Source organism: Hippopotamus amphibius, chromosome 11, assembly GCF_030028045.1.
Source record: "Hippopotamus amphibius kiboko isolate mHipAmp2 chromosome 11, mHipAmp2.hap2, whole genome shotgun sequence".
Lineage (NCBI taxonomy): Eukaryota > Metazoa > Chordata > Mammalia > Artiodactyla > Hippopotamidae > Hippopotamus > Hippopotamus amphibius.
In genome coordinates, this window is record NC_080196.1 from 38,001,759 (window position 1) to 38,018,045 (window position 16,287).

The window sequence follows — 16,287 nt, forward strand, 5'->3', positions numbered from 1 at the left end:
CCTTAGTGACAATGCAAGTCTCCTGGAGATCTTGTTAAATGCAGGTTCAGATTCTGATACTCAGCCAGAGCCTGAGATTCTGCATTTCATACAAGCTCCCAGGTGATGCTGATGCTGTAGATCTTCAGACCACACTCTGAGTCGCAAGGTCTTTGAATATATTTTATATCTGTGGAATATTGCTTGAATGAAAAAAGTGCAAGGAAACATACTCTGTAGCAGAGATTCTCATTGTTCACATACTCTAAAATATTAGGTTCATATCAAAGTAATTTGTAGCTAATTATCATTATTTGTGAGTGTTCATTTGCAATTTTATTAGTTCACCTGCAAGGTTACCCTCACTTGCCTGGGCTTATCATGGATGTGTCCACAGGAGCCTCTCAGATGTGCACATTGCGGTTAACATGGGGAAAAAAAATTGAGAACCTAGGGACCAGCAATTAAGCAGAAGTCAAGTGACCACCCTGGAATGAGTCCATGAAGAGAAGCCTTCAAACCCCAATTTGTCAATGATGTCTGCACTCCTAACCTTTGGAGATGTGTCTTTTGTTTGGTGGATGGTTGTGTAGGTAGATTTATCCTACCAGGCCCTAAGTGACTGGCCCTGCCTGCCTCTCCCAGTTACATTTGCCTCCTTCATATTCATTCTACACGGGGTTTTGGCATACTTTTTCTGTAAAGGGTCAGACAGTAAATAGTCTTTGTTGGCATACCGGTCCCTGTCATGACTACTCAACTTCACCATTGTGCAGCAAAAGCAGCCACAGAACGTATGTGAACAAATGAGTGTGCCAATAAAACTTTATTTATAAAACCAGGTAGTGGGCCATAGTTTGCTGACTTCTGCTCTAACACACCAAATAGGCTTCTACTTTAGGGTCTCTGCTTAGAACTTACTTTCCCAGATGATCCTAGGATTTGTTCCGCTACTCCGTTCAGGTCTCTTAGATGTTATGTCATCAGAAAGGCCTTCCCTAACCACCCAATCTAAAATAGAACTCTGCTCCCATATCTGCATTTCCCCCCCCACCATGGTAAATACTTCATTTAGTTTTTTTTTACTAATAATATTGATCACATTTTGGTAACTCCTACAGAAAAGCATATGAGTTTATAGACAAAATATTTTTTATACATGTAGCAGTCCATTTACAGTGGACAATCTCTATGGACAGAAATAGCTTTGTTATGCAGAGTTTGTTTTTATTGTATTCCTCTAATGACCTCCCCCCTGAGATTTAGACTGAGTTTGGCAGTGCCGAGTGTATCATATGGTGAATTGGCACAGGGCGATATGAAGGAATTGCTTTGTTCTAGATCCCCATCCATGAAAAAAATAATGTCTTTGGCTCTTTTGGCTCTTCATATAGATTTTAACTTCTGCCCCATATGTAATTTTCAAATAATTTTTTATGGAAAGAGGAGAATTTCCTAGACAATTTGCATGTTTCCCAGAAGCAGAGGAAGCCACAAAGCTGATCAAAGGAAGGTGAGTAGGAGAACTGGGAGATGATAAGATAGGAAATTTATGTCAGGATCTGATGGCTTTGGAGGATGCAGCCCCAGGGAGGAGAGAGAGGTCAGATCCTGAAGAGTATACACTGGGTGCCCGTGCCTCCCTGCTGTAGCCTTAGGAAATCTACACTAGTGTACCACTTTGAATATGGCTGAACAAGGTCTCTCCATGCGGGTGGCTGATGTGGGGAGTGTGTGCCACATGTCATGGAGATGACTCCAGTACTGAAATTTGGGTGGCTTGGCATGGCCTCAAGGGATCTACACCAGGGATGCAAAGTATCCCAAGAGCTGTTGCATTTCTAATGTAAAGAGTAACACCAAAACTAACCCAGTGAAGGCACCTGAAAGGCAAGGGGGACCCATCTGGGTCTTTGTTGCTGACTGCAGGCTTTCTCTAGTTGTGGCGAGCAGGGGGCCACTCTTCATTGTGGTGCACGAGCTCCTCATTTTGGTGGCTTCTCTTGTTGCGGAGCACGGGCTCTAGGTGCAAGGGCTTCAGTAGTTGCGGCACACAGGCTCAATAGTTGTGGCTCGAGGGCTCTAGAGCACAGGCTCAGTAGTGGCACACAGGCCTAGTTGCTCCGTGGCAGGTAGGATCTTCCCAGACCAGGGATTGAACCCGTGTCCCCTGCATTGGCAGGTGGATTCCTAACCACTGTGCCACCTAGGAAGTTCCTAAGATGTCTTTTCATCTGTACTTTTTACTGTCTTTCCAAAGGATTCTGTTGGAAGGACACTGATTTAGCTTAACCAGAGTGAGGTGTCTTTACCTGGGTGTGTGTCTCCTGGTTTTGGTTCTCTACTCTCTTGCTTCCCATACCAGGATTTGAGAGATGAAAGACCTTGAGGATAGTTTCATTGTAAAGTGGCCTCAAATCAGTGGGTACCAGTGGGGTTCAATAAAAATGTAAATTCTATTTCCTAGGGATTTTGAAGGTCCTGAAACTTTCTGGAGGGCAAAAATATATGGCATTAAAACACTTGTCTTTTTAAGCCATAAATGTACATAAATGGTTACAGATTGTTGAAGATTGGACCTAAAAGGCAGAGTAGCCATGGCCTTTTTGTTGTAGCTATTAAACTTGTGCAGTTACGTTCCCAAGTCCTGAACTGTGTTTCTTATTGCATCTTAGGTCACTGGCACTGAAAAGGCTTCTGTAAACATTTACTATTTCAAGTCCTTCTTCTTTCGCCCTAGAGATATAGAAAGTTAAAAACAAACAAACAAAAAAACCCACAACTGCTTGCCATTGCCTTCCAGGTGTTACCAGTCTGCTTCAGCCCCAAAGAGCTTCCCATCCCTTGGCATGGGACTGCTCAGTGTTTATAATTCTCAGCTATTGATTTTATTCTTGGAGGTTGTAACACCAGTAAATTCTGAGGTCTATTGGTCCTACATGAGGAAGAGCCATAGTAATTCATTCTAACTGGAGCCCTGTATCAGTGGGGAAAAACAAATTTATTGGATTTGCTCTAGGCTGTGGGTCTTTTTTTCTCTTTCTAAAATCATTATGTTAGTTAAAATGAGCCTTTGTACCAAAGAAAATAATCTATCACAGCTTGGGATTAGAGAACTCTCCAGGGGAAGAGCTCAGATTTATGGAAGACGGAGTTAATAACACTGACTAGAGATGGGCTCCCAAACTTGGCCTGCTATGGTTCACCACTTGTAATTCTCATTCTCTTTTTTACCTCTGCTATTTGCTCCCCTCTTTTACTACAGCTCTTTTTCACATTTAAACAGCCTGCTGGTTTTCGTCATTCACTTTGCTTATGTTCCGGCCCCTTCATCATCTCTTCCCCACCTATCCTTCCCACCTTTGGGGACACTCAGTTTCTACTCCTTCCTTGTCCCCATACTGAATCTATTTTCCCATCTTCTCCATCTCTCCGGCTACATTTGTCACCTATTCCAGTTTGTACTGCTGGGGTTTTTTTCCCCCACTATTTCTGGTAAGGGAGACCTGTTTTCAGTATTTCTCTTTAGAGAAATGTGTGTGTGAGAGAGAGAGAGAGAGAGAGGGAGGGAAGGAAGGAGGGTGGAGAGAGTTTGAAAGATATTGAATAGCACATGTTTATGGCATAGGCTTTTGAAAGGATAGTGACTGAAGATTCTGGGTTGTGGGGAGATTCCCACCCCTTGGAAATGTCGACACACATGGCATATGAGTGCGATCCTTCACAAATTCTGTGTGGAACTGTCATCCCCACTGGTGGGGCACCAGTTCCTAGAATGTAGCTTTATATCGCATGTGAACAGGGGTGGGCCTGGAGGCCAGGAATTCTCATTTATTTCCTCCATGGCTGGCCCTCAGCAGGGCAGGCAGCTCCGCTTACCCTGTCTTCAGGCTGGAGCTAAGCCCTATTAAGCCACAGTGCACCCTTTTCCCTGCGGTCGCATCTATCTGACCCACACGTCATATAAACGGTGGTCGTTACTGGTTTGGGCAGGTGTTTTCCTGGGGGTGGGGAAGGGAGAAGAAACCTCCTGGCTCCGTCCTGTGCTCCTGCTGAGTGGCAGCGTGAGGACCCAGAAAGGCAAGACTGTCAACGGGGGCGTGAACGCAGCTGAAGGCAGGATGGGTACAGACAAACCAAAATGCAGATGTTCTGTCTGCACATCTCAGGAACTGGCTGTATTTGTAGTTTGCTCTAAAGTAAGAATGATGATTCTTATGTCTGAAAGGGACAATTCCCACAGCTTGTCTAAAAAAGAGGTGTGTTTAAGGAGGCATTCAGGTAAGTACAGTGCTCTTCAAGCAGGGGAGACTGCAGTGGTGGAGGGATTAGGGAGAATCTGCGGTTCCGCTGCTCTTCCTTGAGGGTGAGTCGCAAATCCGGAGAGCGTGCGATTATCAAAACTGGGAGAAAGTTCATTTTTCTGAAGATGAATCTCTTAACGGCAGCTCCGTTCAAATTCTGTGGCTGCTTTGCAAACAAAGTTCGTGCTTTTATGGCATTTTTTACAAGATGGATTTAATGGACTGAGTTCATTTAGACAGGAGATCAAATGAATGAGTGGAATTAGAATACACATCCATTTGGCTGCCAGTCATTGTGAAAGCCACTCGACCACCTGACTTCTCTAATTAAATGACAGTGCAGTCCCCGCACAACGGCTGCAATGGATAAATTAGTACTTGGTAAGTGCTTTGAAGATGAAAATCACGATATGAGTAATGAGCAAGGATCCGTCCGTTCCCCCCCCCTCCCCACCCCGGTTGGGCTGGAAACGGCATCTTTTGTGTTTTCCCCCTGCACCATGAGTCACCTGGGTCCACACTGCAGAAACCTCCTTCCCCCAAGGAAGAGGGGGAAGGACACAGTAATGACAGGCTTTTATTTGACTTATGAGGCAAATTAGGAAAGAGCCTGAATCCATTCACATCTGTACAAGGAATTATACACCATGCATACTTGCTACCTATAGATGCAGGTCATATTTTACATGAATTTATACATTAAGAAACCGCATGAAGATGATCCTGTTTAAACATTCATGAAGCACAAACATCCCCCAAGAGCACTGAAGATAGAAATGCAGCCTTGTCCCTCCTGAGAGCTTGGCTCACCTCTCTCTTGGTGCATCTAAGCTCTGCAGCAACCCCCCCCTCCAAAACTCATGTTCAGGTTTATCTGCTCTGAGGGTGTGATTATTTTTAGTGGGAGGAGCTTAGAGGAACTGCAGATTTGGAAGTAAATCGTGAACCATTTGGCAAGATCCAGCGCTGTCTGTCTGTTGGTCTGCTGAGAATCTTGCCCCTTCCTGGCCACCCCCACTGGCTCCCCTGGCACAGACACCTAGACCCTAACTTGTTATATGTTCCAAACTTTGCTGGGAACTCCTTTTTTTTCTTTTTTTCTTTTTTTTCCTGCCAAACCCAAACATTCTCATTTATATATGTTTTTCTTCTCCTGGGCTGCCCTGACACAGAGATAATGAGCCCAGGTTGACTGACAACTGATGGTTTCGACAGGCCTCATCGGAAAGGCTGCATAACCCCAGTGTGAGTTAGGGTCCACGCTGCTGGCTGCAACGCGCCCCCCCACACCAGAGTGTGGCATGTGGGGTGTCACTTCAGCCCTGGCAGCGCCTCACTCTCAGCTGCACCCCAACACTGGTCACAGCCGAGAGCACAGCATTCCCAGCACAGCTGGCAGGGTCACTTCTTACTGAGACAGCCAGGGGAGAAGTGTGGGAAGCCCACCGCAGGGATGGGAGGTGTGAGGGGGTAAACGTGGGGCTGGGAGGAGGTCGGATGTCTCGGGGGGAAAATGCACCCCTGCTAGATAAGATCCCCCAAAAACTGGCTTGAATGGCAGAAGGGGAAGAGAGAGAACTCTCCTCTGATAGAGTCAGATATAGGCCAAGTCCAAAAGACTTTGGGGAGTTAAATGGAAAACATTTATGCTTATCTGCTTCCTGCCAATCTGTATCCACGGACAGAGCAGAAGTAATTATAGATGCTGTGGGCACATGGTGGCATTAAGTGTTTGAAATCATACTGCTTAACAATGCTTCCTTGGTATGGTCCTCGGCGTGGGGCCAGGGAGCTGGTTTGAGGCAGCAGGTAACACTGTAGGGGCACGGTGATGTTGTTTGCAGAAGTTTCTCACATTGTGTCATTCTCCCCACCCCCACCCCAAGAAGATTCGTTGCAGCCGTGAAAAGGGAAAAAACAAGACTAGATACTAATTTGGTTTCTGCTGAATGTTTAGCCTGTCGTTCATATAGCTGTCTTAGCAGAGGAAGCTGACATATTTTTTATAGAGTTTGGCTTCTCGTAAGAGCCAAAAGCAGGGTCAGCGCTGTAGATTAGAATCAATTCAGTGGAGGGAAAATAAACCTTTGGAGTATATTTTGCCTTCCCTGAGCACGTCGCAGGCATTAGCAATAATGGGAGCCCTGTCTGCGCATGAAGAGAAAGCATCTATCGCTCAGGCTCCCACCCATCCTCGCCCCAGGCTGTGCGGTCCCCTGACCTTCACAGTGGGTGGGAGGATTCTGCATTCATCATCTCCTAACTTTATGCTGCTATGCACAGGACAACACACACACACACACACACACACACATATACACACACACATGAGTGTTCTTTGCTTCTGGAAGAAACAGAGGAGGAAATACGGACAGGAGCTGATGAAACACGACCCACACTGATGAGGAGACCAAGCCTTTTGGGACGTGGATGTGAACTGACTCTCTGTCTGCCCTCGGTGGTGGCCGTGCCCTCTTTGCAAAGCTAAAGTTGTCCAGTTTGCTAGTCTTTTCCAGAGGGTCAGGTTTTTAGGTTCTTTTAGTCCACTCTGTGCAGCCATCAGTACTTCTCAAACAAGCACAGATGCATCAGAAAAGCATTAAGCCAACCCATTAAAAGAGCTGGATTTGCTATCCAAAATGGCTCACTTGCTGTTTCTGTGTCTACATGTGCTCTGATGCATTTCATTTCTTAATTTTAAGACAAGGATGAATGAGGTCCCAGAGTAGATAATAAAGCACATCCTCCTCCCCCTCTTCTCAGCGGTATAAATCATTGAGGAGATGGCACCTGTGCCATCTGACTTGTCTATTTTTGCTGCTGTGTTTTCTCTTTAACTGAAACTCCAGATAACACTGCCAGCTTTCACTTAGAGTGTCCTGAATGGTCATTTATATTTTTCACCTGTCCTTTCCTGAGGCTTCACTGGACTGGGAAGCAGAAGTTGGTCTGGGTCTTAGCCCAGCTCAGCCACCATCTAGCACTGTGACCTTGGGCAAATCACCTCTGCAAGCATCCCTCAATTCTCTGGATCAGAGCAGAGAGACCTCCAATATCTTTCCCTGCTCTGAGTCTCTGAGAACTTCATTGCTGTAGTTTTCAGCATAAACTGCACTGAGGCAATTGCAAATCATGCCTGCAAATCAGGAAAGTTTTTTTAAAGGGAAGGCCACTTTGCAGAGTAAGTGGTTTGTCTCAATTCTGTGATTTAGCTGCTCCAAAGATTCACATGAAAAGATAAGTTGACATGATTTAAGCCCCTCACAAGTTCAGAGGGGAGCTGGCCAGAGTGCTGAACTCAGCCTCTGTTCATGACAGTCATGAGACCTGGCTGCACAGCTCACACACACACACCACCTAATCCTGCTGGTCAGTGATAGCACCCCCAGGACAGAGGCAAGCAAGAGTGTTCTCGGCAAGCTCCAGACTTATGGCACCGGGCATGGAAACAGCTAGCGGAATTTCTGAGTACATGCCTTCGATAGTTCCCAGATCTGTTAGAACGCTATATTTAGCTTAGGAGAGTTTGGGAATAGCTTTGGAGGGAGAGCACTGCCACTCGAATGTTAATAGTGTGGGTCTTAGAGCAAAGAAAATATGTCTTCAATTCAGCATCTGTTACGTATCTGAGAAGGAAAATGTTCCTCGGTGTTAAAAGGCTTGGGGGTGTGATGAGCATTCTGAAACCAGGAATCGGCACCAATTGGGAAAAGAACTTACAGTGTAAACCAAATTGTCTGAGCTTCCCAAGTGCCTAACTAAATGCCTTCTCCCCACAACTCTTCCCCTCAAAGATTTATTTCTTGAAGATAATATCAATCTGTCTCTTTCTTTGTTGCTGTGTAGCATATTAATGACTCGCAAAAATCTTCCAGTTTATCCGAAATGGAAACACTTGCATCAGAGCTGTATCCCCCGACACCCCAATCAACCCGCCAGCACTCTTCTCCCCCGACTTGCCACTCCAAAGAGAAAAGCAAATGCACGATGCCTACGGAGTTTTCCCTTATTCTGGGGAGGCAGGACTGTCCCCATTCCTGCCTCTCTACATTTTCTCAGTCAAGGAGGCAGTTGCACAAATCCTTTCCTTAGCCTGAGGTTCAGCTTCCCTATTAACATAAGACACCACCCTCCACTGAAGCCGGAGTGTAAGAAATTTTCTGCTTGGTGTGTTTTATGTCGCATTATTATTTTCCCTGCACATCACATGCCTCTCTGAGGGGCAGAGGAGAATGTGTCTGGCACAAGGCTTTGAGGGAGGGTCCCTGCCACTCACAAAGAAGGAGGGAAAGATCAATTCATAAAGGAATTCATCCGAAGACGCTCCCTCTGCCCTCGCAGAAGGTCTGGACTCCCAAGAGTCTGGATCTGAACTCTGGATCCCAAGAGTCTGGACTCTCCTGATCTGAACTCAATTGCCAACCTCCATGGTATGTCTGTTCCCCTTTTGTCTCGGTCTCTGCAGTGGTGCTATATGTCTGCTATTCCCCCGTGGCTGGGGCAGGATTGAGAGGTTTTCCCCGTCCAGCCTCTCTGATGCTCATTGCTTATGGGATGAGACTGGAGGCAGGGCAAACATTAAATCGCTCAAAGCATGGATGGGTCAAATCAATAACTACCCCACCGCCCCAAACAACATCACAACCACCGCAAGGATTTAATACCTAGTGGGAGAAATCAGAATTGCACATTTGCACATACAGACTGTTCACAGCAAGAGAGAGAAAAATGAGCAAAGCATATACAAGCTCCCAAGTGGGGGAGTTGCAAAGGGAAGACACCAAGGGCAGGGAAGCCTGTCTCCATGGTCATAGTGGGGACTGGTAGAGTCTCCAGAAGAGTCTCTTCTTGGTCACATCCCCTAAAGTTAAGAGGGTGCACCCAAAAACCCATGCAAGATACCTAACCTGTTCACAAGTAAAAAACATTTCCATGGAGAGATGGAAGCAATCTCTCTCTGTCCTCTGGGTTCCCAACAATAAATAGCAAGTCATCTACACCCCCAGCATCGACTTCCGAAAGGCCCCTAGATGAGTCTCATGGGATTCTTGAGCATCTCTAGAAAAGAATTCAGAGCTCCTACCCAGGGCTGGACTCCTCAGCAGTGGGCCTGCCCTGGTTCCCTGGGCGTGATGGGAGCAGGCACCAAAGCAACTCAAATACCCAGGGAAGAAGTGGGGACCAGAAAGGAAACTTTCAGGCACCTTCTCAATGTTCATTCTCAACACTACCCACAGCCATTTCTAGAAATTGCTGCTGGGGGTAGAGGGATGGTGAGATGAGGGGGCCAGATGAGGGAAACAAGCACCCCAGACGTGTGCCCAGCGTCCCTTAAAGAGGCGGCAGATGGGGGTGGTGACCCCGACCGGAGGCAGGCAGAGGTGGCTGGCATTACCCAAGCTCTGTGTTTGGCTGAGGTTATATCCACCACCACAGAACCATGTCCTCTTACAAGCCCCAATCCCACTAATAAGCCATTGACCTTGAGTCTGAGTCTGGGGCTGATTTGCTGCTCTGTCTGGGGGAACCCCAGGGGCCTTGTGACTTAACAGGAAGAAATCCTCCTCGTTTTAGCAGAAATTGTTTTTTCCTCTCCACCCGCCACAGTGATCAAATTAACAGGCTGCTTCTCCTCAGAGAAAATGTGTCCACGGGTCCCAGGAGGCACTGCCCATTTGCCTGTCTGATGGGCTTGGAGAGGGAAAGCAGGGACGTGTGTGTGTGTGTGTGTGTGTGTGTGTGTGTGTGTGTGTGTGTGTGTGTGTGTGCATTTGTAGCTCCCCCTGCCACCCCCCAGCCCCCGGGAGGGCTTCTCCCACCTGGGATGGCCGCCTGGTCAGCAGTGAGACCACAGGGAGGGCAGGTGCCAGAGTCTCAGCTGCAGGAGGTCTGGCAGGAGGCTGTGTACACACTGCTACCCACTGTGCCCCCGCAGCTCAGGCTGCTGGTGGGACACTTGAAGGGCTTCATGCTGCTGTCCCTCTGGACGTGCAGGTGCTCAAGCCGCCAGCGCTCCCAGCTCCTCCGGAACTCCATCTGGACCTTCCATGGGAGAAGGAGGGAAGCAAAAGCCATCATGCAAACCAACTGCCCACACAGTGGCCCCATTATTACATTAGTAGGGAAGGGAAGAAATCCACGGCATTATATTAAGAGACACAAGTCAAGGCCTTCGGGCACCTAAATTAATATCCCAATAAAATCGTTTATTGTTGTTTCCTATTTTCTGCCTCTTCTCGGGAGAGAGTTGGGCTTGATGATCTAATTGGTCTCTTCCATCTCTAAACTCTGTGACTCAGCTAAGTACCGTTTACAATCCATCAGTATTATTTAACAGAAGAGGAGGAGTGACGGAGGTGCGGGGAGACGGAAGATGGGAGAGAGAAGAAAAGAGAATCTGACTTCAGAGCACTCTCCCGATTTCAGTTTGGATGACTGAGAAGAGGGACAGCCTGCCCTGCCCCTCATGGTGTCCACACCAGACCCTTCTAAACTCCCGAGGGCTTTTAGCCAGGCCCCAGTGCCTCATGCGGGAGGAAGAGGAGATGGGGAGAATGAGGCTGGGACTAGTAGCAGCAGTGAAGAGGGGGCTGTGGACAAGGTCTTCTCAGCCTGGATTTGAACTAATCCCATCCAGGAGCTGGGCTCAACCCTCCCCATCAGGAAAAGCCTTCTCAAGAGGGCTGATGCTTGGGGAACAGGTTGTGGGAGCAGAAAGGTACAAATCCAAGTAACACTGCAGAGCCCTTATCACTTGAGGGCTTGTGGCAATGCTGTGGCTCCTTGTGATGGCCCGTGATTCTGGTCCCCCAGACGGGCTGCTGGAACCTGCACAGCCAGCCCAGGGCATCTGGAGCACCCTGCCAGGGGATGTGCCCATATGTTTGCTTTCCAGAGCTTCTCTGATGCCCCCCACACTGGCCACCAGGCCTCCCCACACGAGAGTGTCTGGGGCCTGGCCTCTCCCTCTCAGGCCCCAGCCACCAGGATGGTCAGCTGCCAGCAGCTGTGGGTAAGTGGCTTACTGCCAACGCCCCATCAGTCCCTGTGCAAACACCCCTCTTCTCTTCCTGCAGGGCTGCCATCCATCTAGCTAAGCCCAGCAAGGTGCCTGGCGTGGCTGCATGCCATCCCTTAAAAGAACTTTCTCTGCACTGAGTGAAGCTGAGATGGCCCAGAGCCTGCCTGCCAGGATAGCCCCAGTATCCCAGGCAGCGTCACCAAGCCCAGGCTTGGGTGAGGGAGGGAGGCTGAGCAGACACCACCCATGGCCCCTCCCCCACTCCACACCAGCTCAATACCTGGCTGAGTGTGTGTGACGCTTGTGTTGACAGCTGGGATGAGGACGCCCAAGGCCACCAGTGGCCTCTGCCTTGCAGCAGCAGGAAGGCCAGTCTTGTGGCACATCCCTTAACTTGGGAGGTGGGGAGAGAGACGATAAACTGAGGCACATTCAGGGGAAGCCACCTCAGGGACTGGAGAGGTCTCACGGATTCAGGAAATCGGACAGGACAGGGACTGTGTCCCCTTCTGCCTCCCTCTCCCGCAGCACTTTTCCTGAACCTCTGGTATGGCCCCCATAATGACCACTGTCATTAGAAACCACGGGGAGCTTACTATATGCCCAGCACGTGCCACAGATTATTAACTTTCACAGCAACCCTGTGAGGCAGCTCCTGTCAGTCCCGCTTAAAGGTAGGGAAACTGAGGTACAGAGATTCAAGTATTTCTCCCAGTCTCAGCCAGGATCTGAACCTAGATCTGGGCTGACTCCAAAGCCGCTCTCCTAAGCCTTGGTCTCCTGCTGTCCGTGACATTTTTTTTTGGCCGTGCCCTGTGGCTTGTGGGATCTTAGTTCCCTGACCAGGGATTGAACCTACACCCCCTGCACTGGAAGCACGGAGTCTTAACCCACCGGACCGCAAGGGAGGTCCCCACCTATGACTCTTTCAGCCATGCTTGTTTCTGGCCATGTCTTCTCACCACTTGGTAGGTGCACCATGAGGGCCAGGACCACATCTTCCTTCCTTGCCCTCACACAGCACCCAGCATACAGCAGGTACTTGATACAGGCTTTTTTTAAAATGAGCCGAATGAATAAATGACTAACTAAACAAGCACCTGACATTGGGTGCCTTCTGTTATTGAGCTCTTACAGTGAAACAACAAAGAAGACAACACGAATCCCAGACGCCCGACCTAGCACTCCTGTCAGCGCACTTCCTCACCTACAGTTTACCTTCATTCCTGCCTCTGTGGTCCTCAGCTGGGCACCATGCCAGGCTCTGGGATCTGGGATGAGTTGGTAAAGCTCACTCACCTGCCTTTACACTTGGGGAGAGAAGCAGTGACCGCCTGGGTCACACAGCTGGGTTGGAGCAGACCTGGGATCAGCACTCAGGCTCCTGAGTCACAAGAGCCACAGCAAAGCCTCCCCAGGCCTCCCCTCCCCTGTGCTCACTGCCCGCTCACTGCCCGCCCACTGGAAGCTGGCGCGGGCCTTGGCAGCCACGCAGGACCAATGCCAGGGCCATCTTTTCTCCTCAGGTCACAAGTACCTGGCATTACCATGGCAACCCTGGGTCTGGAGAACAGTTCTTATGGACAGAGGTCTCAGCCCAGGAGCCACATGTGTTTTTGTGCCCCAGAGATGGTGACATGTCTATCCGTGTGCCTGGAGGAGCCAGGGCCTGAGGCGTCTGGGGAGGGTTGAAAGGAACCTGAACAAGTGCACCTGAACAAGGCAGGCTCTCTGGGTGCTCTAAGCCAGGTCTCCTGGACCCCATGGCACAGGCCTGGGAGAGCCCCAGGGGGAGAGGCCAGCAGGGGATCTGCTCAGCAAGAACCCCCTCCTCCCACCGCAGCCACCAGGAAGCCACGGGAGGCAAGCATCCCTTTCCCGTGGTGGGCGGGGCTCTTGCCTGCGCACACAGAAGGGTGCCTTCTCCTTCCAGTCAGAATTCGTTTCAGCCCCGACTCTGCACTATTTCCAGGCTGAACCTGGGGCATGTGTCTGACTCTCTCTGATCTCCAACGTTCACACATGTTGAGAAATGGGGATATCAAAACCAGAATTTCAGCAGGGATGTTTTAGGGGGGAGACAGGGACAAGTAAATGAGATGGTGATTTTTAAAGCCTCAAGTCTGTGACTTGTAACAGTCACCACCACCTGTTCACTCAAGACCCCCTTAAGGTGAGGCTGGGTCTTCCCCAAGCTCAAGTATGGTTAGGGCATCCTGCACACGTACGAGAGTGTGTGTGTGTGTGTGTGTGTGTGTGTGTGTGTGTGAGTGAGAGAGAGAGAGGGAGCTGGAGAGACCCAGGCACAGGAAACTACAGGGACAAGATGCCTCCTCAATTCTAGTGCCTCAGTGGGGCAAGTAGGGATTCCAGCTGAAAAGACTGAACAGCCCCATTGCACAACCCCAGGACAGCCAAGGGCAGCAGCCCACCAGGGTCTTACCTCATTGTTGACAAAGCAGTACAAGATGGCCACCATCAGCCCCTGGAAACAAGAGTCACATCAGCAGGAGGAAGGGGAGGGGGATGTCCTGCAGGCAGGCCTAGTCTGAAGCTCCTTGGTGCTCCAGCCCCAGCATCCCTCTCCTTAGACTGGGCAGTCCAGGCAGGCCCAGAAATGGGGGTGGTAGCTTGCTTCTCCTTTCCTTTCTGGAGGAATGAGAAGGCCCCTTGCTCAGAAACTGCAGAAGTTCTTCAACCAACTGCTCCTGGAGGAGGCCTGAGCTGAGAAAGTACACCTCTGATGACACAGAATTTTCCCTGCCCGGCCCCATTCATTCACTCAGGAGCCCCAGTGCGCCAGACCCATGACCTACCTGTGCGTGTGCACGTGTGTAAGTGCACACGTGTGGGCCCGCGTGCTTGTGGCCATCCCACAAGACATCTGAGGAGCTGGGGCCAGTTTCTTATATTCCTACACCCGCCACTGACATATGCACCCCTCAGCATCATCTAATACTAGCAGAGAGGCTCAATTCTTGGCTTTGGAAGCTACGTGACCTGGCAAATCTCGTTTTAACATCTCTGAGCCTCAGTTTCCTCCTCTGTAAAATGGGATAATCCTGCACACCTCCTGGGATTCTGTGAGGATTAACTGCATGATTTCTGTAAAGCACCTGGAAGAGTACCTGCCACCAGCTAGCAGCCCAGTGGATGGCAGTGGCCATGCCAGGCTGGGTGCCCATGGCGACATCTGGGAAGACTTGTTGTCCAAAGTGCTTATAGAGAAGACTGTCCCGGGTGTCAGGATACCTGGGGACTCTGGCCCTGCTCCAACCATATAACCTGGATGAGGGCCACTTTCCCCGCAGGCCTCAGGCTGCCCATCTGCACGCTGCCAGCTCGTCTCCGCCCCACCCCACCCTGGGCCTTCTCGAGGGAGGGCCCTAGCCCTGAGGGCACCTGGAAGGAGGTGAAGGAGAGCTCTGTGAACAGCTTGATGAAGCGCAGCGTCCCCCGGGCGTGCTCGTCCATCACGAAGGCGAAGATGACCTCGTGGGTCCCCAGCAGAGGGATGAGCGTTAGCGTGGACTTGGCGAGCCTGGGGGCGGGTGGAGACGGCACTCTGGACCCCTCCCAGGGACTCTTCTCCCCTTTCTGTGCCCCGAACCCCCGCCAAGGCCTGGCATCTGGGTCACAGAACCCTCCCCCACCAAATACCCTGGGACAGGCTGGCTGTAGGGGAAGAAGCAGAGGTGGAGACCCCCAGAAGCCCAAGAGCTGCCCAGGTACAGGAGTGAGGGCAAAACTTGGAGTCCCAGGCCAGGCCTCGGTGGAGGAAGAAAGGTCACGTAGGGATCCAAGCTCAGCACCCCATGATCTCTGTCTCTGCCAGAAGAAAGGGCTGAGGGAGCCCAGCAAAGGCAGCTCAGTTACGTCACCTGCACTTGGTGTCCGTCTTGCACATGAGGTTGGCCTTCAGTTTGGACACCACAATGCAGATGACCCGGACAAAGATGAGGAAGTTCACCTGCAGGACAGAGGGGAGGACAGATGGAGGCCCTCTCAAGACGCCCTCTCTCCCCCGTGCTCCCCCCAGCGCCCCCCAGGCCCACAGCAGCTCCCACTCCCACCCCCACGGCATCACTCACCCCAATGGCGAAGAGAATGGGCAGCCGGATGATGAGCCAGTAATTCATGTTGGAGTTCCTGGTCCAGCAGCTGGAGAGGAGACGCGCGCCCGCTGGGCACAGAGCCCCCAGCTCCCAGTGCAGGCACAGGGCACACAAAGACACGGGGGCATGCAAAGTGACACACACGGAGCCACACACACTGCCACTGGGGGCCACCCAACAACCAGTCCCAGGAACCACCCCCTCCCACACACACACAGAGATGCGCACAGCCCCTTCATGAACCTACAGTCACACTCGTGTGTGTACTCAGCACCATACACACGTAACAGAAACATTTCACTCACAGTTATTACAGAAACACCTGCAGGGGCGCACCTCATATCCCACAAAGCCAGCACCCTTTGTCATCATACAATCCGGGGAGGGGCAAGGAGGGGGATTACAGAACTAAATTAATGTTTTTAGCTCCTGGTCCCCTCGGTTTACCCTCCCAACAAGCAGTAGCTGCACACCCTGGGGGCCAAGGAATCCCATGGGGTTCGAGGATGGGGACCTCCGCACACCCCTCACCTCCTCAGAGCAGGACACTCACCCCTCGTCCTCATAGAGGTACTTGACAATGCCCCAGGGGATAACAAACAGCAGGGGAACACCTAAGAGGAGGGAGGGAAAGAGAGAGAGGGGAGAGGGGCTGGCAGGCCAGAGCCACCGCCAGGCACACCCGGAGGCCTCTCCTCCCCGGGCCTCTCCTGCCTCCAGCCCCTCTCCTTGCCTGGCCCCAAGCCACGCTTCCTAGCAGGTATGAAACTAGGCTGGGCTGGTGCTTCGGAGAAGAGGCAGCAGGAACCACCCACCCCAACTCCCTGAACTCTTCCTTAGAGAGAGGTCCCTACCACACTGGGGCTAT

The 16,287-nt window shown here is 50.6% G+C and overlaps 1 protein-coding gene across 1 annotated transcript in view; it reads right to left on the reverse strand.

Annotated features, from left to right (window-relative positions):
• Positions 1-10,093: 10,093 nt before the first annotated feature.
• GLP1R (glucagon like peptide 1 receptor) overlaps positions 10,094-16,287 on the reverse strand; it is a 30,976-nt gene continuing 24,782 nt past the window's right edge. The window contains exons 8-13 of the mRNA XM_057699793.1: positions 15,973-16,033; positions 15,396-15,465; positions 15,186-15,274; positions 14,707-14,845; positions 13,748-13,789; positions 10,094-10,325 (exon numbers count right to left, since the gene is read on the reverse strand). Of these exons, the coding sequence (XP_057555776.1) occupies positions 10,158-10,325; positions 13,748-13,789; positions 14,707-14,845; positions 15,186-15,274; positions 15,396-15,465; positions 15,973-16,033 (569 nt within the window). The 3' untranslated portion in view covers positions 10,094-10,157. The remainder of the gene's footprint in view (positions 10,326-13,747; positions 13,790-14,706; positions 14,846-15,185; positions 15,275-15,395; positions 15,466-15,972; positions 16,034-16,287) is intronic.